The sequence below is a fragment of the Cetorhinus maximus genome, chromosome 23, assembly GCF_964194155.1.
Source record: "Cetorhinus maximus chromosome 23, sCetMax3.hap1.1, whole genome shotgun sequence".
NCBI classification, from domain to species: domain Eukaryota; kingdom Metazoa; phylum Chordata; class Chondrichthyes; order Lamniformes; family Cetorhinidae; genus Cetorhinus; species Cetorhinus maximus.
The window spans coordinates 25307866-25330882 of record NC_135901.1 but is presented as its reverse complement, the minus strand read 5'-3'; the positions used below and the strand labels follow the sequence as shown (position 1 = coordinate 25330882).

Here is a 23017-nt window from a genome sequence, read left to right as displayed (position 1 = left end):
CGCCCAGACATCCGGTAATGGTGCTCCATGTATTTACATATTCAGTTTGTTGTCATTTTCTCCTTTCTTACTCCAGATTACTTTAGTTCTCAAATCTTAAATTACAAGTCCCAGCTCCCCAATCCTGCCACTGAATTTCCTTTCTCACTCCACTGTGTTGTTCCTTCAAATCAACCCTGCTGTCTGTCCTGAATGAATCCATTTCACTAACAAATGTTGAAATGTTTGCTCCACACCCACAGGGTTTCATCTGGTTAAAGCCACAAGCAGAAAGGTCCAGTTTTCTCCTGGAGTTTGAGACAAATCAGCTTTGAAAATGATGCAGAAGTTTCAGCCAATGAGGGAAATCCGGGCTCAGCATCGCCCCTCATTCGCTCCGATTGGTTGGAGGACCATCCGCCTCCTCTCGGTCCTCCAACACCGCCCAATCTTCCTATTGGTCCAGAGCTGCCGTCAATCACTCCCCAGGTCCGGTGAACTGGAGCATGCGCAGTGCGGGTGATGGCGGACAGTTCAGGCGGTTGTGGGGAAATTCTCAGCCGGTAAATTGCTGCCGGGCGGGTCATGAGGGAGGGAGGCAGTGGGATGGGAGGCTTCATAAACACCAGTGCGGGGCTTCTCCCTCCCGGGAACAGGTCCAGGTTAACGGCCGCCATCCTGGGTCAGCGAGTGGAGGATGGTTCACATCAGAGGATGGGGGATAATAAATAAGAGGTTACACTTTGGGCTCAAATCAATGAGGAATCTGATCTGTGGGAAGGAAGGAAACCCTGGGAGGTGGGCGGGGAGGATTCAGAAACACCCGCTGGAGGCCCCAAACCCCCAGTAACAACCTGCACTGGAATCCTTACTTTCTGTGCCGCCATCTTGGTGAAGCAACAGCGAGTGGGCGGGGCTACAGGGTCCCAGTGACCAGGAGAGAAAATGATTCATTGATTATATTCTCACTCTCCATAGAGCGACTTGAGAACTCAACCTAGCCAGAGTGAAGGGAAGGAGGAAACTGGCAGTTGGGGAAAGGAATGTTGGAGATGGTGTGATGAGTTTGGCAGGCTGACCAACAAAAATTAAAGGACACCCTGCCATTTGAGTCGGTGGGAGGGTGTTGGGTGGGGTGGTGACAGAGCTGTTGGAACACAGAAACAGTAGGGGCAGGGTTCTGCGCAATGAGAGGGGTCCAATTTAGGGGACAAACAGTGCCCAGCACCATGCAGCCTAGGATAGTTGACTTAAATACAGGGAAATCACAAAAATTAAGGGATGGCTGTTCACTCTGAGGTTTGGATTCCAGCACGAGGAGGAGGAAGAGTGTGTGGGATGAGGATTTACTGCTTTGCAGGAAAAAGTGAGGAAAACAGGTTCCATAGAAACTAGAATTGTCTGTTCAGAATTTCTGCACGTACAGTGATGAGTTTTGTAAACTTCTTTTGCAGGGTATTAGAACGGGTGGATTTACAGACAGGAGGCTCAAACTGAACATCACAACATGATCTGACAGAGTCACTCAATTCACCTTTGAATGTGGAAGAAGAAATGTTTGTCTGTTCTGTCTGTGGGAAAAGATTTCAAACATCAGTGTAACTGGAAAAGCACCGAGACACACATACCCGAGTGAGAGTGTTCCAGTGCACAAACTGTGGAAAGAGCTTTAACCAGTTACACAGCCTGAAAAAAAACATTACACTGTTCACAGTGGGGAGAAACCATACACGTGTTCTGTGCGTGGATGAGCTTCAACCGATTGTCCAACCAGGAGGGAGACAAACACACTGGCATCATGGAGAAACCGTGGAAATGTGAGGACTGTGGTAAAGGATTCAATTCTTCATCTCGGCTGGAAATCCATCGACGCATTCACACTGGGGAGAAGCCGTTCAGCTGTTCCGTGTGTGGGAAGGGATTCACTCGGTCATCCGGCCTTCGGTCACACCAGCGAGTTCACACTGAGAAAAAGCCATTCAGCTGCATAACCTGTGGAGAGAGGTTCAAGTCTTCATCCATCCTCACTGAACACCAGCGAATTCACACGGGTGGGAGACCATTCACTTGCTTCGTGTGTGGGAAGGGATTCACTCAGGTATTCGCCCTCCAGTCACACCACCGAATGCACACGAAGGAGAATCCATTCAGCTGTACTTCCTGTGGAAAGAGCTTCCGGCAGTCAATCGACCTCAATGAACACCAACGCACTCACACTGGGGCGAAGCCGTTCACCTGCTCCGTGTGTGGGAAGGGATTCCCTTGGTCATCCCAACTGCTGACACATCAGCGAGTTCACACCGGGGATAGACCGTTCACCTGCTCCTCGTGTGGGACGGGATTCACGCAGTCACAACACCTGCTGAGACACGAGCGGGTTCACAAGTGACTGCAGTGATTGGATTCTGCTGTAATTGCTGCTGTTAATCACATCCAGGTCTGATAATCTGACAATATTTGGGTTGTTTCTGCTGATGTTAACAACCCTATAACTGACTGCAGTTTAATATTCTGGAGATGTCACAATGTCTCATTTTAAAAATGCCATCTCCAATCTTTCTGTTTAATTCAAGAATTCTCGCCAGGAATTAGTTTGCAGTAAAATTAGGAACTTTTGCTGCAATCCTAAATTGATCTTTGGTGTAAAATCTACAATTCAATGTCTGAGAGGTTCCACTGATTAACATCACCAATTAGAAAGTGCTGATTAATCTTTACAGACAATTCTTACCAATTGCCACATTCTTCACAGTGGCACCTCCATTTTGAAATTAAATTATCAAGGAACATGAAACAAAACAGTAAAATATTTTACAGACACATCAATAAAAGCTTCATCAATCAACATTGATATTGATGAAGTTTGGAAGTCGCTGAGTTCAATCATTTCTGACACAGCAGCAGCAACATTTGGTAAAGGTGGAACCGACAACAAAGACTGGTTTGAGATCCACTCAGCAGAGATGAATCTGTCATTGAAGCAAAAAGCAAAGCCAACCTGATACACAACATAAACATAGAACACTGCATAACTTGAAAGTAGCCAAGATGGTTGTGCAGAAGACAGGGAGATGCAGTGTAAATATACACTGGATCAGCCCACACTAAGAAATCCAAACTGCCTGTGGAATCTCCGTGCAATGTATGATGGGATCAAGAGGGCGCTTGGTCCGACCATCACCAAAGTTGACGCCCTGAAATTGGCAGATGGTGAAGTACTCACTGACAGAAGTCCTGCTGGGTTGAACACAATTGTGAGCTGTACTCCCATGAGACAGACACCTCCCAGTCTCTGTTTGACTCTCTTCAGCAGCTTCTTGTCATGGGTGAGTTGGACAAGGAAATTTCATCACTTGAGCTGGAAAAGGCCATTGATTGCTATTGATGGAATTACAGCTGAACTGCTCAAGCACGGAAAGTCCTATCTACTGCCACACCTTCATGACCTCAATTCCACAGGACATGCATGATTCAAAAGTCAGCATATTATGCAAAAACAATTGAGGCGAAAGAGATTGCAACAACTACAGATCCATCTCACTTCTTAGTGTCACAGGAACGACCTTCGCTGGGATGATGCTTAGAAGACTTTATCTACTTGCAGACTGAGTGTTTCCAGAAGCACAGTGCGGTTTCTATGCTGGCAGACCTACAGTGAACATGATCACCATACGCCAGTTACAAGAGAAAGTTCAACTGATATTTAATCTAAAATGCTGCCAGCTTCTGTGCTGAGACAAGTGAAATGTTGTAAATACTGTGTGAAAGTAAACCTTTAAGTATGAATTACAATTGACTTGTAGAATTGTTAAAGGCACCGAAAAATTGGATTTCCCAAAGATCAGCTTTAGCCTTGAAGTTATGTTTCAGAGATCACAAGCTGTGGGAAGCTCCATCCTCTTTAACTCTTTGTGGTCTAAGGAGGTTGAAGTTTACCTGTGAAAGCTGATTTTGTTTGTTTTATTTTTCTTCAGTTTTATTACAGTCATTTGGAAATGTGCCTGAAGGAGAATGAAAAAAAAAGTAACATTGGGCAAAGCTGAAAAAATAAACAGAATTGGAAACGCAAAGTTTAAGATGGTGTTTGGTTCGTCTTTGACCTGAAAGGAAAAGTTCCGTAAAGTCAACATAATTGTGCACAATTTGAGAATGTTTGCTCCAACCCCTTTGAAAACAAGCAGAGGAGTTAACCCTCTCCACTGACAACATGGTGACGGTTTGAACTAAAGACTTTGCCTTTTAAAGATTTGGTTTCATCCCAATTGTTACCTTTCAAGACAAAGTGCTTGAGGAGGAGAGATATGGGAGTTATCTCCAAACTGATTGCAAATACTTGTGTCTCTGCTCTACAAATAGCATATTATGTGAATATTGAATTGGTCAGTAAAGTTTCTCCAGGGCTCCCGAATGAGATAGAATGGTAATTAATGGGATGTCCCAGCTAGAATGAAAGATAAAGAAGATCACAACACCAAGTGGGAATTGGAATAACACCCTGGGTATAGTTCAATACAATAGATCAATCTGGTATCCATATCCATTCTAGTGAAAGTCAGGAACATGTAAATGAGACTCGTAAATTGATAGCTTTCTCTTGGAGATACTTGTATTCTTCCCTCTGAACTTTTTAAAAAACCTGAATTTGATAGTCTGGCCATTACGTGAGGCATTGGAACTTGCAGGGGGAGTTAAGTCAAGATCTTCAGACAGAGGACCATCACCACAACCTTTTGGCAGGATTACCTGAAAGCCCAAAAGTGACTTGTATCAGATGGTCCATGGGGCATGATACTGGGATACCGCTGTGAGTGTGCAGATGTGATATGTTATTGTGGTGTAATTAACATGCAGAAATACATGGTGAACCTGCACTGAAGACCAGACCCCAGACATGCTCAGCTACTCAAACAGAACAACATGAAGTGATTCATGTGGTCAGTATGAGGCAACAGTTTATATCATTGAGGTATTGACCCATAGTCCATAGAGAACCTGCCCTTAAACAATCAGGATAGAATTAAACACACTGGTATCTATCAGGGGGAGTAAAATTAAAGTGAAGAGGGATTTTGAATATGGATTTAGAAAATATCCACAAGGTGGATGGCAGTGAACAGAGAGCTGGAGAATCTTTAAACTCTATGCATGAACTTTTGTTTGAACCATATGTATTTATGACATGCCAACATAGTTTTGTGAAAGGGAAATCATGTTTGACAAATTTGCTAGAGTTCTTTGAGGATATAACAAGCAGAGTTATGAAAGGGGAACTGGTAGATGTAGTGTATTTGGATTTCTAGAAGGCATTCAGTAAGGTGCCACATAAAAGGTTATTGCACAAGATAAGAGCACGTGGTATTGAGGGTAATGTATTAGCATGTATTGAGGATTGGTTAACACACACATGTCAGAGAATTGGGATTAATGGGTCTTTTTCAGGTTGGAAAGATGTCACTAATGGAGTGCCACAAGGATCAGTCCAAAGGTGTCAATTATTTACAATCTATATTAATGACTTGGAGGAGGGGATAGAGTGTATTGTATCCAAATTTGCTGATGATACAAAAATAGGTGCGAGGGCATGTTGTGATGAGGACATAAGGAATCTGCAAGGAGATATAGACAGGTTGAGTGAGTGGGCAAAAACTTGGCAGATGGAGTTTAATGTAGGAAAGTGTGAGGCCATGCACTTGGTAGGAAAATTCATAGGGCAGACTATTATTTAAATGGAGAGAGGCTCCAAAAAAATGCAGCACAGAGGGATCTGGGTGTTCTTGTGCATTAAACACAAAAAGTTAGCATGCAGGTGCAGCAAGTAGTTAAGAAGGCAAATGGAATTTTGGCCTGTATTGTTAGGGGGTTGGAGTTTAAAAATCATGTTACAATTGTACAGGGTGTTGGTGAGGCCGTACCTGGAGTACTGTGTACAGTTTTGGTCCCCGTATTTAAGAAAGGATATATTGGCCTTGGTGGTGGTTCAAAAGAGATTCACTAGACTGATTCCTGGAATGAGGGTTGACTTATCCAGCACGGCTAAACAGGTTAGGCCTTCGTTCATTAGAGTTTAGAAGAATGAGGGGTGATCTTATTGAAATGTACAAAATTCTGAGGAGGCTTGACAGGGTAAATGTCGAGAAGATGTTCCCACTAGTGGGGAATCTTGAACTAGAGGACATAGTTACAGAATAAGGGGACACTCATTTAAAACTGAGATGTGAAGCAAATTCTTCTCTGAGAGGATAGTGAATGTCTGGAATTCTCTACTTCAGAGAATTGTGGAGGCTGGATCACTGAAAGAATTTAAAGCTGAGCTAAATAGATTTTTAAAATATTGTGGAGCTGAGGGCTATGAGAAGCTGGCATGAAAGAGGAGTTGAGGCCTAGGAAGATCAGCCATGATCTTATTGAATGGCAGGGCAGGCTTGAGGGGCCGAATGGCCTACTCCTGCTATTTCTTATGTTCTTAATAATTTAGAATTTTAAAAAAAAATTCTTCATGAGATGTGGGCATTGCTGGCTAGGCCAGCATTTATTGCCCATCCCTAATTGCTGTTGAGAACTGAGTGGCTTGCTCAGCCATTTCAGAATCAACCACATCGCTGTGAGTCTGGAGTCACATGTAGGCCAGACCAGATAAGGACTCAGATTTCCTTTCCCGAAGAGCATTAATGACCCAGATGGATTTTTTTACATCAATCATCATTTGACTTTTAATGCCATATTTTTGATTGAATATATACTTCACCATCTGCCATGGTGGGATTCATACCCGGTGCTCAGAGCATTACCCTGGGTTTCTGGATTATTAGTCCAGTGACAATACCATTATGCCACTGTAGGTGGGGAGGATGAATCGAAGTCGATAGTTATCACATTTACTGGAAAAGGTTTTAATATTTATTCTCGGTGGCAGCTCAACGGTTTGGTTTGCTGATTCTGATCATTCTAGTAGATTTAGTATGTTATCTACGGTATGTAATCAAGAAATTGAAAAAACAAGCTCATAGCTTAGGAATAGCTGGGTTAGCCAGAAATCAGCTGTGAGGAATCAATAAGAACATCTTCGGTCTGTCCGTAAGCATGACCCAGACCTCCCTGTCACTTGCCATTTCAACACTCCACCCTGCTCTCATGCCCACATGTCCATCCTTGGCCTGCTGCAATGTTCCAGTGAAGCTCAACGCAAACTGGAGGAACAGTGCCTCATCTTCTGACTAGGCACTTTACAGCCTTCCAGACTGAATATTGAGTTCAACAATTTTAGATCATGAACTCTCTCCTCCATCCCTTTCTGATCCCCCTTTTTTCCAATAATTTATACAGATTTTTCTTTTCCCACCTATTTCCATTATTTTTAAACGTATTTCCATCCATTGTTTTATCTCTACCTTTTAGCCTATTTCGATCCCTTCCCCCCACCCCCACTCTATCCCACCCACTATCTGTACCTTGCTTGTCCTGCTCTTTCTACCCTTAATGTCATCTATTAGCACATTCCTTAGATAATATCACCACATTCAACTCCTCTTTGTCCTTTTGTCTATGACATCTTTTGGCTATCTCCACCTATCACTGGCCCTCTATCCAGCTCTACCTGTCCCACCCATCCCCGCCCCCCCAAAACCAGCTTATATTTCACCTCTTCTATTTTTACTTAGTTCTTTTGAAGAGTCATACGGACTCGAAACGTTAACTGTGCTCCTCTCTGCAGATGCTGTCAGACTTGCTGAGTTTTTCCAGGTATTTTTATTTTTGTTAAGGATATTCTCTTCTCAAGGTGTGGCGATCTGTAAAAAAAATTATCGAACATTATAGGAATAGCTCCCTCCCTCCCTTTCTGTCGCTTATGAAGAAAGATTCCATAGCAGCTTTCTGGGTGATGAACACAGGACAGACCTATTCTCTCTGCCAAGGACATGCCTCTAGCACAAGCCCTGAAATGGAACATTTCTAACTCTGATACGATTCAATCTCATGACCCATACGTAAACCATTTGTCTGTGTAAAGGTTCAAACAGGCTCTCAAGCAGAAAAAGCACTTTGGACAAGTAAGAGGTTTCAAAGTGATCCACACTCTGGCTTCAATACCCCCACACTCTGATTTCAATACCCCCACACTCTGATTTCAATACCCCCACACTCTGGCTTCAATACCCCCACACTCTGGCTTTAATACCCCCACACTCTGGCTTCAATACCCACACTCTGGCTTCAACACCCCCACACTCTGGCTTCAACACCCACACTCTTGCTTCAACACCCCCACTCTGGCTTCAATACCCACACTCTGGCTTCAACACCCCCACACTCTGGCTTCAACACCCCCACACTCTGGCTTCAATACCCCCACACTCTGGCTTCAACACCCACACACTGGCTTCAATACCTCCACACTCTGGCTTCAACACCCACACTCTGGCTTCAACACCCACACTCTGGCTTCAACGCCCACCACTGGCTTCAACACCCACACTCTGGATCCCACCAGTGAACTGTTCAGAGGATAAAAGCAAAATACTGCGGATGCTGGAAATCTGAAAGAAAAACAGAAAATGCTGGAAAAGCTCAGCAGGTCTGGCAGTGTCTGTGCAACGAGAAATAGAATTAACATTTCGGGTCTGTACGACCCTTCACAGGACAAACCTGTTCTCTCTGTCCAGAAGAGACTGTTCAGAGAAGACTGAATAAGACATTTCAAAGTGACCCATACTGGCTTCAACACCCACACTCTGGTTCACACCAGTGAATTGTTCAGAGGAGATTGCAGCTACCAGCTACAGAGACCAGCACTCACTCTGTGTTATCTGTTTGTCCCTAGGGACCAGTAAACCGTTCTCATCTGCCACAAATTGTATGTTTTTTTTTCTGTCCATTATGCATCACTTTTAAATAGTTGCTTCTTAATAAACCAACTGAAAATCACATACCGAGCTCGAACCCCTTTTTTTGGGCAGACTGTGACTCCCGGATCAAAAATCTTCCTGACCACTGCATGTAGTTCCGGTCACCGTATTATAAAAAATATATTAAGGCTCTAGAGAAATGTGTAGGTTTATATATCAGGAAAGTATTGGCAGACTGGGTCTCCTCTCTTTGAGAAATGAAGGCTCTAAAATGATATAAGGGTTTGATAGAGAGGATACAGAGAGGATGTTTTCACTTGTGGGGAAGAGAATGATGAGAGAACATCAGAGAAATCCAACAGGGAATTCAGAAGAAACTTCTTCATCCAGAGAGTGGTGAGAATGTGGAACTCACTACCACAGGGAGTGGGTGAAGTGAATAGTACAGATGTCTTTCAGGGGAAGCTTGACAAGCATTTGAGATTTTTATGGCTCACTCAGGATTTTCTTTAAAAAGACATGAACCAATAAGGCAACAGGAGATATTTTGATGGGTGTGAGAGTGTGTGTTTGGGTGTCTGTGAGTGTGAATGCTGCTTCTCATTAGCTGCAGTGCAAGCTTTCCTCTCTCTGAGCAGACGATGTTGCTCATCTTAGAATCCCATCAAGTGATTTGAGTGTCAGTTCATTTATTGAAATCAGGGACTTTCCCTGTTCTGAGGATGGCATTGACATTGGGTTAACAAAGTTAACTAATTTACTGCAGAAACACCTTCAACTGGAAATTTGTGAATTAGGAGGAAAGATCCCAGAGAGCGGTTCTGCACAGTACACTGCAGGCCCATCAGCTCAATCACTGAACTGTGTACGTTCCTGAATTAATCCTTGCTGACTGTCCTGAATGAATCCATTTCACTGACAAATGTTTAAATGTTTGCTCCACACCCACAGGGTTTTGTCTGTTTAAAGCCACAAACAGAAAGGTCCAGTTTTCTCCTGGAGTTTGAGACAAATCAGTTTTGAAAATGATGCAGAGTTTCAGCCAATGAGGGAGATTCAGGTTAAGTTCCGCCCCCATTCATCCTGATTGGTTGGAGGACCATCCACTCCAGCTTGGTCCTCCAGCTCCGCCCCTTCTCCCTATTGGTCCGGAGCTGCCGTCAATCAACCGGACATTGTGATCTGGAGCATGCGCAGTGCACGTATGAACAGGTCACGTGGAAACCAGTGAGAAACTGCCGGAGGAGCGGGAGGGATGGAGCCGGAGGGAAAGTCTATGCCCCAAACCCGCCCTCCCCACAGTAACAAACAGAGGCAGTCGTGTCAAATGTAAAGCGGAGAGAAACAGCCGAGTGCGGAATAGTAATGGAGCCGGTGGGTTTGTGCCAACCCTTCACACACCCGGATGGAGGCCTCAAATCCCAGATAAGAAGTTCCCGCTCTCATGGTTGTAGCGAAAAATAGCGATTGTTCCTCGGTCACAGGCCCGAGTTAACGGCCGCCATCTTAATAAGGTCAATATTCAGCAGGGCGCATGCGCGATCATCCCTGTCCCTGTCAGCAGGAGAGAATGTTGTGAAATTGTATCCTGGATTGACAGGGATGCATTTTAGAAACTCCTTTTACAGGGGGTTAGAAGGGGAGGATTTACACACAGCAAACTCAAATCAAAAATGAGGTTCATCTCTTTTGATATAGGTTTTTAAAATTCTGAATAGGGTTGTCTTTCCAATACTGGGAGCCTTCTTCAGCTCTCTGCCCAAAGGCAGCTCCGACTGACAGCCTTACAATCTCCATCACAGGTCGGCGAAGGAGGCAGGTGCAGAATCCACCCCAGCCAGAATGGGGATTTAATCCTGTGCTGTTGGCACCAATCGGATCCACAACGGTCATCCAGCTGCCCATGGAATCCATGTTGTTGTGGTAACAGACACTTCTACATGCATATTGTAACCTGGAGCTATGGATAGTGATGGGAGAGGTTCCAATTTCTTTCCATCTCATGTGGATGACCAAAAATCTCTCCCATTGTTATTGTCTACCATTGGTAGGATTTACAGGTTGATACTCAATCTGTTTGGTTGAATAATAAACGCTCCTTCCTTGGCCATCAAGACCTGGGGTGGGACTTGAACCTGGAGCTTCAGGCTCAGAGGCAGGGACACTTCCACTGCACCACAACCTCTCGAAAACACCATAGAGACTAATAAATCCAACAGGGAAATAGGAGATCTTTCTTTCCTCAGGCAGTACTAAAAATGTGGAACTCACCACAACTGGAAGTGGTTGACACAAATAACTTAATATGCTTGCAAAAGGAAACTAAATGAGAACATGAGATAAAAGGGATTCAAAAGATAAGCTGAAAGGCTGAGATGAGGTTGGCAGAACAGTAGGAGACTCGTGTGGATTGGAAACTCTCGCAGCGACTGTTGGGCCAAATGGCCTGTTTGTTTACTGTATATTATGTGTAATTCATTGTAAACTTATCTTACAGGGTGTTAGAAAAGGAGGATTTGCAGTCAGGAAAAACAAACCAAACCTTATGTCAAAATCTGAAAGTCACTCAATTCATCGGGATCTGAAGATTTGTACATCTGAAGGGATTTAATTCACCATCTCAGCTGGAAACTGGTGAGAGGCCGTTCATCTGCTCCTCCTGTGTGAAGGGATTGATACAGCTGGTAAACATGCTAACACGACAGTGCGCTCGCAATAGTGAGAGTCCGTTCACCTGCTCCATGTGTGGGAAGAAATTCATGTGTTCATCCAACCTGCTGGCACACCAGCTTGATCACGTTGATGAGGATCCTCTTCAATGCTCTGACTCTGAGAAAAGCTTTGAAACCTCTGAGGAACTGGTCCAACACCAGCGAGTTCACACTGACAAGAGACCGTTCAGCTGCTCCCACTGCGGGAAGAGGTTCAGGCTGTCCTCCCGCCTCGCGGAGCACCAGCTCCTCCACACACACGAGAGGCCGTTCAACTGCTCTCACTGTGGGGAGTTGTTCAGCAAGTCAGTGCATCTCACTGAGCACCAGCCAGTTCACACCAAGGACAGGCCGTTCAGCTGCTCCCAGTGTGGGAAGAGATTCACTCAGTCCTCCCATTACACTGAGCACCAATTGGTTCACTCAGAAAAGAGACCTTTTAAGTGTACTGAATGTGAGAAGACCTTTAAAAGAAGCATTAATCTGCTGAGACACCAGTGCATTCACACTGGGGAGAGGCCGTTCCCCTGCTCGGTGTGTGGGAAGAGATTCACTTATTCATTCCACCTTATGATACATAAGCGAGTTCACACTGGAGAGAGACCATTCACCTGCTCCATGTGTGGGAAGGGATACAGTCGGTCATCTGATCTTATGATACACAAGTGATTTCACACTGGGGAGAGACCATTCAGCTGCTCCGAGTGTGGGAAGGGATTCACTCGTTCAACCCACCTTTCAATGCACAAGTGAATTCACACGGAGCACAGACCATTCCCTTGCTCTGTGTGTGGAAAGAGATTCACTCAGTCATCCACCCTGCTCACACACAAGAGAATTCACACCGGGGAGAGACCGTTCACCTGCTTCGTGTGTGGGAAGAGCTTTCCTCGTTTGAGCCGCGTTTTGATACACGAGCGTGTTCCCAACGGGGAGAGGCCGTACATTTGCCCCATGTGCGGGAGGGGATTTACTTGTTTACACCATCTGCTGAGACACCAGCCTGTTCACACCGGGGAGAGAGCGTTCATGTGCTCCGTGTGTGGGAAATGTTTCACTGAGTCGTCCAGCCTCCAGAGACACCAACACATCCACACTGGGGAGAGGCCATTCACCTGCTCCGTGTGTGGAAAGAAATTGCTCAGTCATTTGATCTGGTGAGACACGAGCGAGTTCACACCAGGAAGAGGCTGCTCACCTGCTCCGTGTGTGAGAAGAGATTTACTTGCTCGTCCAGCCTGCTGAAACACCAGCAACTTCACATGTCACTGACAAAGTTGGATTGTGTTGTTGCTGCTGAGGACCATGTCCAGGACTGAACCTTTTCTCCTTTCTAACTTCAGAGTATTTCAATTCTCAGACCTTCAGTTACTCTCAAGGACAATTCCCAGCTCCCCATACCTTCCAGAGTATTTTCCCTGGCCTTGGGATCCAGGGAAGGTATCGGTAACACACATGGGATTACTAAACACAAAACCCAATCTATTAATCACTTTCAGGTACTGGAATTAGTGTGTGTCCCACAGCATCTCTCTCACCTTTGAATAATCACACCTGTAAAGGAGGTTTAAATTTAAATCCTCATAAGCTTAACAGGAACCAGCAGGCTGATGAGACTCTTTTAAACTGTTAGTGTGCTCCTGTACTGCTCTGTATTTTGCCTGTAATGGAAAATGCCTGAATCCTTTGTCCCAGTGGAACCTTTGCTGTTATGAAATGTGGGAGAATATTAATGAGTCTCTCATACTTGCCCATGTCTGCTGCAATTGTGTAGAAAGGGGATGTGTAAAGAGCTGGTCTTCGTATGTAGATGTGAACCAAGGAAACGGTATCTGTGTGTGATAGTAACACAGCCTTGTGCTCACACTCAGAACAATGCACAGATATCCTTGTGGTTATGGTTTGAGCAGGGTCAGATCACGGATGTAGTGAACAAGTTAATTATAAATATCTCCAGTGCAGCTGCAGCTTGTTAGATCAGAGCTGGGGAGAAGGGAACTCTGAATCCGCTGTATTATCTTTATTCTCTGGATCGGGTAACTACATTTTTTCAATATAACAGTGTTTTATTCAAGAAATACATTCACAGCTCAAAGGTAACTTACAGCAAGAAAACTCATAAAATTAAATATAGAGACTATAATCTAATTAAAAACATGAGAATATGTGACAATCTGTAATAACAAAAATTGGCAAACAAATACAGTAAGTAACGGAAGAGGTGGACGAGATATTAGAAGAAGGAATATTGAATTAAACTTATATTAAAATTACACACCAATCCACCATTCCTATATTACAGGCTCTGAAGTATATTAATGATGACATTTATAAGTACTTCACTGAGGACCGGAACCATGTAAGGAATTACTCTGTCTGTATGATTGCAGTGCTGTTAATAAAGTCAGGAAAAGACAATCTGATGTTGTGAGCTTGATTATCTGGTGTCTGAAACCACAAGATTCAATATTTAGAGTCAACAAGATGAACAAGGAAACACATCACAGCTCAATATTCCAGCTCGATATTCATAGGAGAAAGTCTGTTATCGAACACCTCAAGTGGACAGAACAGAGGAAGATCCCAACTTGTAAGAAACCCTTGAATCATTTGTAAATATCTTTCAAATGTTGACAGGTTCCAACTGTCAGTTTCCATTACATTGAAGTTAATGGAAGGTGAGAGAGGTTAAAGGATCCATGTAGAAATGCAACTACTTCTTCCCTTACATTGGTAGACCCAGGAATATCCCACAAACATTTTAAATCCTCGTACCATAATTACCACAGTCATTTTCAGACTGGAAACTTAAACCTGCCGTTTCACTCTCAGTCAGGAACAGATCACAGTTTTACACCAATCTCTGATTTGACAGCATGTTTCCAGCATTCACCGTTGTTCTTCCTGACTCTAAACCCAGTTGTAAAGGAGCTTTCTGTTCTGTATCTAGGAGCTCTGAACCATGGAAGAGAGCGGCTGTGACACATTTCTTCCACACCTCAGGATTAACCCATAAGTTCAGTCCTGGATGTGATTAACAGCAGCAATAAGGACACAACACAAACCCAGTCGTCACTAGTGGACTTGTTGAAGTCTCAGCAGGTGGGATGAATCAATGATTCCTTTCCCACACATGGAGCAGGTGAATGGCCTCTCCCCTGTGTGAACTCGCTGGTGTTGCAGCAGGGTGAATGTCCGAGAGAATCCTTCCCACACACAGAGCAGATGAACGGCCTCTCTCCAGTGTGAGTGCATTGGTGTCTCAGCAGATCACTGCTGTTTTTAAAGCTCTCCTCACAGTCAGAACATTTAAAAGTTCTCATATCAGAGTGAACTCGCTGGTGTCTCAGGAGGTTGGATGAATGAGTGAATCCCTTCCCACACACAGAGCAGATGAATGGCCTTTCCCCAGTGTGAACCCGCTGATGTATTGTGAGATCAGATGATGTCTTGAACCCAGTCCCACACTGACAGCATCTGAATGGCCTCTCGTCAGTGTGAACACGTTGATGGCGCATCAGTTCCCTGGAACTTTTATAGCACTTTTTGCAATCTGGGCATTTAAAAGGTCTCTCATCAGAGTGAACTGGCTGGTGTTTCAGCAGGGTGGATAAATCGACAAATCCCTTCCCACACTTGTGGCAGGTGAACGGCCTCTCCCCAGTGTGAACTCGCTGGTGTATCAGTAGGTTGGAAGAACTGGTAAATCCCTTCCCACACTCGGAGCAGGTGAAGGGCCTCTCCCCAGTGTGAATCCGCTGGTGTTTCAGCAGGGTGGGTGACCTAGTGAATCCCTTCCCACATTCAGAGCAAGTGAACGGTCTCTCCCCAGTGTGATTTCTCTGGTGTGTACGTAGGCTGGATAATTGAGTGAATCCCTTCCCACACTCAGAACACATGAACGGCCTCTCCCCAGTGTGAATGCGATGATGAATTTCCAGGTCAGATGGGTAATTGAATCCCTTCCCACAATCCCCACATTTACACGGTTTCTCCATGACATTGGGGTTCTTGTGTCTCTCCAGGTTGGATGATCAGTTGAAGTCTCGTTCACACAGAAGATGTGTATGGTTTCTCCCCACTGTGAATGGTGTGCTGTTTTTTCAGGCTGTGTAACTGGTTAAAGCTCTTTCCACAGTCAGTTCACTGGAACGCTCTCACTTGGATGTGTGTGTCTCGGTGATTTTCCAGTTACACTGATGTTTGAAATCTTTTCCCACAAACAGAAGACAAACATTTCTCTTTTTACATTAAAAGGCTGATGATATTCAAGTCCTGATGAATCGAAAGACTCAGATCTCGAAATGATGTTTAGTTTGAGTTTCCTGCTTGCCAATCCTCACCTAACAATACCCTGTAAAAAGAGTTCACAAAAGTCATCATGTCAGTCCAGGATAGAAATTCAGAACAGACAATTCAAGTTTCTGTGTAACATATTTTCCCTCAAAGCTGTAAAACCCCATCCCACACCCCGTCTTCCCTGTGCAGATTCCAGTTAAGTTTCTGTCCTCCATTCCCAGTTTTCTCCCTCCCTCTCCTCTGGCTGGGTCCAGTTCTCCAGCTCTTGTGTGCAAACTGAGAATAAAATCAATTAATCAATCATTTTCTCTCCTGGTCACTGGGACCCTGAAGCCCTGATTACCCAATGTCCCCTCACCAAGATGGCCAGGGATGCACCCGGCTGGCTGAACAAGGCCTGCCCTCATCTCTCAAATGGCAACCGGTAGTCTGGGTAACCTGGGCATGTCACCAGGAAGGGAGCCCCACTTCCCATGTCTGCCTATTTCTTAGGCAGTCGATCTGGATCAAGGATGACTTGTCTCCACTCTGGTTTGATGGGTTCTGAAATGGCTTTTAAGTCCAATGCCTGATCTGCAGACACTGCTACATGCAGGGCAGGTAGTGCCTAAAGGGTTGGGTAGATGGGTGGTTTGGAGGTTTGTGCACTCTCTCAATTGCCTCAACTTCACCTCTGTGTGTTCCCGACCAAGTTTCTCAATGTATTCGATGCCTTCCCAAATGAGCCTTCTCTGTTTTAACCAGTCACGATCCAGGGTCTCCCATGAGTTGGTGAGGATATCTGATCTCTTCAAGGGTGTGTTAAGGAGATTACTAAAGTGTTTCTGCTGACTTCCTAACAGTCTCCTGCTGTGACTTGAGTTCTGAGTACAGCAGTTGCTTTGAGTGTCTGGTGTCAGGAATACGAACAACATGTCCCGCCCAGCAGAGCCTGTTTAGAATGATCAGCGCCTCAGTGATGGGCAAGTTGGCTTGGGAGAGGACGCTGCTGTTGGACCGCTTTTCTTGCCACTGGATTTGGAGGATCTTGTGAAGGCACCGTTGGTGGGACTTCTCCAGCATTCTGAGGTGCGTGATGTAGATTGTCCAAGTCTCCGAAGCCTTTAGGAGCACGGGGATCACTGCCGCCTGGTAAACCAGGGTCTGAGTCTCGGGTTTGACATCCTGGTCCTCAAATGCTCTGTTCATCATTTGGCTGAAGGCTGAGCTGGAACATTAGAGGTGGTGATGAATTTTGTCGTCTATGTCTGCCTTCATCAAGAGGAGGCTCCCAAGATACAGAAAATGGTCCATATTTCGAGGGTTCACCATTGTTCTTCAGCGACGGAGTGGGGAGTGTGGTGGGGGTGTTGGTAGGTAGTAAAACCTACAAGATAATGTGGGGAGATCCAACAACTCGTGAACACCAACATGTGTGGTTTCCTCAGCGCTATCAAGACAATCTATGACCCAAGCACTCAAGGGCCAACCTCCCTGACAGCCAAGCATGGAAGGAGCTCATCAAGGACAGAGAGTCAACCAGTGCTCACTGGAGAGAATATTCTGAAGAGCTCCTCAACCAAGACACTGCCTTCGACTTGAATGTCCTCAACTCCACTACTCAATAACCCGTCTGGCTCAGTCTCAGTGCTGTCACGTCCAGCACGAAAATGAAAAAACATTTGACAGCTGAAAACAACAAGACTTCTAGAGCAGATGGAATCCCTGCTGAAATTCTGAAACATGGTGGTGTTACACTCCTGGCACGGCTGCACAACCTCATATCCCTCATCAGCGAAGAGGAGTCCATGTCGGGGAATCTCTGGGACACTGCGATTGTGACTATATTCAGGAAGGGAGATAAGTCCATTTGCAGAAATTACAGAAGAGTCTCCCTGCTGCCTGCCACAGGGAAGATCATTGCAAGGATCCTCCTCAATCACCTCTCTTAATGGCCAAAGAGCCCCTTCCAGGTTCACAGTGTGGTTTCCCCCATCGAAAGGCACCACAAACATGATCCTTACTGTGTGGCAAACCCAAGAAAATTGCAAGGAACAGCACCAACTGCTGTACCTGACCTTTTTTGTCCTCACAAAAGCCTTTTACACAGTCAAACTGTGACATTTTATCCCGTATCCTCCTCAAATTTGCCACCATCTTCTGCCTACTCCACAATGACATGAAAGCCATGAACCTCATCAACAGAACCATCACAGACTGTATCTCAGTGAAGACTGGGATCAGACAAGGCTGTGTCATTGCATCAACCCTCTTCTCCATTTTCCTCTCTGCATTTCACCTTGAGCAAATTACCCGTGGGCGTGGAGATAATCTACAGAGCAGACGTGAAACCTACACCACCTTCAAAACAAAACCAGAATTAGTCCAAGCTCAGACATTGAGCTCCAGTGTGCCGATACCAGACTTCTATGTTAAATCCATCCAACTGCCTTGATTCCATGACCGCTAATACTCTCTTGCCTCACAAACGTCTGGCAATCTGTGTTATTTATTTTCAATTGTCTGAATCTCAACAGAATTCCAGATTTCCACTATATTTTCTGTGATGATTTCTGACATTGTTCCTGAACAGCCGAGTCTCAGTTACACAAATAAATATCACTGATTTGTACATTTAAATGGTAACAATTATTTTAGTCTTAACTAATTATCCAACAAAATTGCAAAGAAACATAATAATTTTAGTAAAATACGGTGGATGCTGGAAATCTGAAATAAAAACAGAAAGTTCTGGAAATCCTCAGCAGGTTTGGCAGCTTCTGTGAAGAGAGAAACAGATTTAACATTTCCAATCCAATTTGATTCTTCTTCAGAACTGAGTATTTCCAGCATTCTGATTTCATTTTAAACACATAATTGATGTAAACTTTATTGTCCTTACAGGTATCTGGATGTAAATCTGATTTCAGACCTTCCTCTGAACAGTTTTCAAACTGACTCCAGCTCATTGTCCATTTCTTCACTTAAGACCCGGATGGAAAACCCTCAGCACAAGATGGCGGCGGCCGGTTTCCCGGGTAACCCGGGCCTGTCACCGGGGAGGAAGCCCCATCCTCATTCACTCGTTCCCTCACTAAGATGGCCGCCCATACGCTCGGCTCCCTGAACAGACTCGCTTTCCTCTCCCAAGATGGCGACGGCCGGTGAGCCCGGCTCCCAGTGCGCAGGTGCAGTGTGGGTGTGCGCTCTGAGCATGCTCAGTGTCAGTCATGGTGACAGAGTGAGGAGAAGCAGACGGTTCGGGAAGCGGGAGGAGATTGTGAGCACAGGGTAGGAATGGAAACCGCGGCTGGACTGGGAAGTGGATCAACTTCTGGGGTAGGCCGCAGGCCCCGTGTTTACCCCGCGGTGACAGGCCCGGGGGGAGGGAGCGATGGAGCCGGCGGCTGGACGGAGAGGATTTGGAAACACTTTGTGGATCCGCAAAGCGGCCGCTCAGTTAGTGGTTAATGGAGATCAGAAACCCAGAGTCAGAGTGTCAAACCCCACATTGGGTGGTTGTTTTATTAAATATCGTTATTTATTATTTATTTACTGAAGAATATGTTCATATATATTTAAAAATAAGTCATCTTATGGCATCTGTGAAAAGACCTATTAAAATACAATCCCCTGATGTGTTTCTGATGAGAATTTGACTGACAGGATTTTGGGGAACAGTCAATCCTAACATGATCGTGTTTTAATTTACTCCCTGATACCAGATTTCAGCTTGTATTTCAAAACTTAATTTAGAACATCAGTCCAGCAGCAAATGGTAAAATGAGATATAAGGCACCAGCTGCACTTAAAAGCGACTCTTGCTTTCCACGACTCACACTGTCTTTGTGTTGATGCAGGAAGTACTTCCCCTGGTGTTGTAGCACAAATAAATGCAGCCTTTCCTGGAAACAGGCCCTTGTTGGTGGTCGTCATGTTTCAGCGGCGAGCAGAGTACATGTGTGGCCATTGTGGTAATGCAACACAGAGTAGGTGGGACTTCGGGGTCCTGTGACCAGGAGAGAAAATTATTTACTCTTGATTTGACTCTCCCTCTACACATGGGCTGGCAAACTGGACTCAGCCAGAGTGGGGGTCAGGGGGTATGGAGACTGGTAGTGCAGCCATGAAATGGTGGAGATGGTGCGATGAGTTTGGATTTCAGCCCAGGGAGGAGGGAGAGTGTGTGGGACGAGGATTTACAGCTTTTGGGTAAACGAGAGGAAAAATGTTCCATACAAAGTAGAATTGTCTGTTCTGAATTAGTTTTGTGAACTCCTTTTCCAGGGTATTTGAAGAGGAATATTTACAGGCAGGAAACTCAAACTAAACTTCACGTCAAGATCTGACAGAGCCACATGCTTCATCATGACCTAAATATCATTGGCTTTTGACTGTGGAAAGAGAAATATTTCCCTGTTCTGTCTGTGGAAGAAGATTTCAAAATTCAGTACGAGTAAAAAAGCACCAAGAGACACACAGATACCTGCGTGAGAGTGTTCCAGGCACTGACTGTTGAAAGAGCTTTAATCAGTTATCCTGCCTGAAAAAACATCACACCATTCACAGTGGGGAGAAACCATACATGTGTTCTGTCTGTGGACGAGGCTTCAACTGATTGTCCAAACTGGAGAGACACAAGGACACCGGCACCATGGAGAAACCATGGAAATGTGGGGACTGTGGGAAAGGATTCAAATATCCATCCCGACTGGAAATCCATAAACGCAATCACATTGGGGCTGGCACCCTGGAGAAACCGTGGAAATGTGAGGAATGTGGGAAAGGATTCAATTATCCATACCTGCTGGAAATCCATCGACGCAGTCACACTGGGGAGAAGCCATTCACCTGCTCTGAGTGTGGGAAGGGATTCACTTTGTCATCCTACCTGCTGTCACACCAAAGTATTCACACTGAGGAGAGACCTTTCAGCTGCACTTACTGTGAAAAGAAGTTCTCGTGTTCATCCAACCTCAACGCACATCAGCGAGTTCATACTGGGGAGAGGCCATTCACCTGCTCCTTGTGTGGGAAGGATTTCGCTGGGCCATCCGGTCTTTGGTCACACCAGCGAATTCACACAGGGGAGAAGCCGTTCACCTGTTCTGTGTGTGGGAAGGGATTTACTCTTTCATCTAACCTGCTGTCACACCAGCGAGTTCATACTGAGGAGAGACCATTCAGCTGCACTTACTGTGGAAAGAGATTCAGGTCTTCATCCAATCTCAACGCACACAAGCGAGTTCACACGGGGGAGAGGCCATTCACCTGCTCTGTGTGTGGGAAGGATTTCACAAATTCATCCAGCCTTCTGTCACACCAGCGAATTCACACTGAGGATAAGCCATTCAGCTGTACTCACTGTGGAAAGAGTTTCAGGCAGTTATCAATTCTCACTGCTCACCAACGCACTCACACTGGGGAGAGACCATTCACTTGCTCCGTGTGTGGGAAGGGATTCACTCAGTCCGGCAGCCTGCATTTACACAAACTCACCCACACTGGGGAGAGGCCGTTCACCTGCTCTGAGTGTGGGAAGGGATACACTCGATCATCCCATCTGCTAACACACCAGCAAGTTCACAAGTATCTGCAGGGGTTGGATTCTGGTGTTGTTGCTCCTGTTAATAACACCCAGGACTGATAGTCTGACAATATTGGGTTTGTTTCTGCTGATGTTAACAACCCCTATAATTAGCTGGAGTTTAATATTCTGGACCTGTTGCTGATTTTCAGGGCTGTGGTGCCCCTTTTCAAAAGCACCACCTGTGATATTTTGTTTTAATTCAAGAACTCTCAACTGGAACTTGTTTATAATAACTCTATGAACTTTTACTTCAATCTTAAATTGATTTTTGGTACAAAATCTACGATTCAGTGTCTGAAGAGTTCCACTGATTAATATCTCCAATTAGGAAGTGCTGATTAATCCTTGCTGACGATTCTTACTGACTTACATATTCTTCTCAGTGACACCTCCATTATGATATTACGTTATTAAGGAACATAAAACAACATACAGTTCTTTGGTAGTGCAAAACTTAAATATTCTGAAAAGGGAGACATGTTGCCGAAGGTTTTCATCTTGTACTGATCAGGACAAACACAAGAATGCCAAATTTCAAATGATCACAACAACATATACTACAGGGGAAACCGATGCTGATTGGTTGGCAAGTGAACTATGATTGGCTGAGGCATTGCCATGGAGAAATCAACATGAATCTATAGGTTCCCCAACTTCTGGGTTATTCAAAAAAGGTGCAAGGCTTGAAAACATTCCTTTGGTTTGTAGGGAGTGGGTCGCTGCATATGAATGTGTCACTTCTAGAAAACAGAAATGAGCCATGTTACAAGCTTGACTGATTACCTTAAATTGGTTGTTAGTGTAGCCATTAGCACACTCTGGATTGTTCAGCAGGTGTTGTCCAATGGTGGAATCACATCTAACAGTAGACGTTGTGTTTTTGGTTTTGCAAGCGCGGGCTGGTACTCTACCTATTAGGAAGAAGCGAAGGAACATGCTGTTTGATTCAATCAGTCAATCACTGGGATGTACGTCCTTCATACCTGGCACTGCACTGGCACTGAAATTCATACACAATATTGCTCAGTTATGTAGTTGGTAGAACCTCTTTTTGGACTGATGCCCACATCCTGTTAGTGCTAGTCAGAGTAGAAATAGCAGGATATAACGGATTAACACGTGGCTGAAGAGATGGTGTGAGGGGGAGAGTTTCAGATTCCTGGGACATTGGGACCAATTCTGGGGGAGGTGAAACCAGTACAAACTAGACGGGTTACACCTGGGCAGGACCGGGACTGATGTCCTAGGGGGAATATTTGCTTGAGTGGTTGGGGAGGGTTTAAACTACAATGGCAGGGGGATGGGAACCTATGCAAGCAGTCAGAGGAGGGGGAATCAAGGACAAGAACAAAATACAGAAAGGGGAATAAGAAAAGTGATAGGCAGAGAAATCAAGGGCAAGAATCAAACAGGGCCTCAGGGAAAAATAGTGGGAACGGGACAATAATGTTAAAAAGACAAGTCTTAAGGCTTTGTGCCTTAATGCGAGGAGCATTCGCAATAAAGTGGATGAATTAACCACGCAAATAGATGTAAACAGGTATGATATAGTTGGGATTATGGAGACATGGCTGCAGGGTGACCAGGGATGGGAACTGAACATCCAGGGGTATTCA

General features: G+C 44.9%; 3 protein-coding genes across 4 annotated transcripts in view; 1 reads left to right on the top strand and 2 right to left on the bottom strand.

Moving 5' to 3' along the window:
* Nucleotides 1–23017, bottom strand: part of LOC144697023 (uncharacterized) — a 175014-nt gene that overhangs the window by 108808 nt on the left and 43189 nt on the right. The window lies entirely within an intron of this gene.
* LOC144697908 (uncharacterized) overlaps nt 1–23017 on the top strand; it is a 57094-nt gene that overhangs the window by 11643 nt on the left and 22434 nt on the right. The window contains 6 exon segments of the mRNA XM_078569870.1: nt 1434–2364; nt 11407–12282; nt 12334–12690; nt 18716–18849; nt 18943–19091; nt 20433–21450. Of these exon segments, the coding sequence (XP_078425996.1) occupies nt 1727–2364; nt 11407–12282; nt 12334–12690; nt 18716–18849; nt 18943–19091; nt 20433–21450 (3172 nt within the window). The 5' untranslated portion in view covers nt 1434–1726.
* On the bottom strand, nt 13954–18804 carry LOC144697092 (uncharacterized). 2 transcript variants are annotated; one of them, XM_078568908.1, is made up of 3 exons: nt 18714–18788; nt 15681–15887; nt 13954–15649 (listed from the first exon to the last, which is right to left on the bottom strand). In XM_078568908.1, the coding sequence occupies exon 3, from the start codon at nt 15529–15531 to the stop codon at nt 14629–14631; it is 903 nt and encodes a 300-aa protein (XP_078425034.1). In that variant the 5' UTR covers nt 15532–15649; nt 15681–15887; nt 18714–18788; the 3' UTR covers nt 13954–14628. The 2 variants fall into 2 exon arrangements, with proteins under 2 accessions (XP_078425034.1, XP_078425033.1); XM_078568907.1 differs by having other exon boundaries at nt 13954–15887; nt 18714–18804.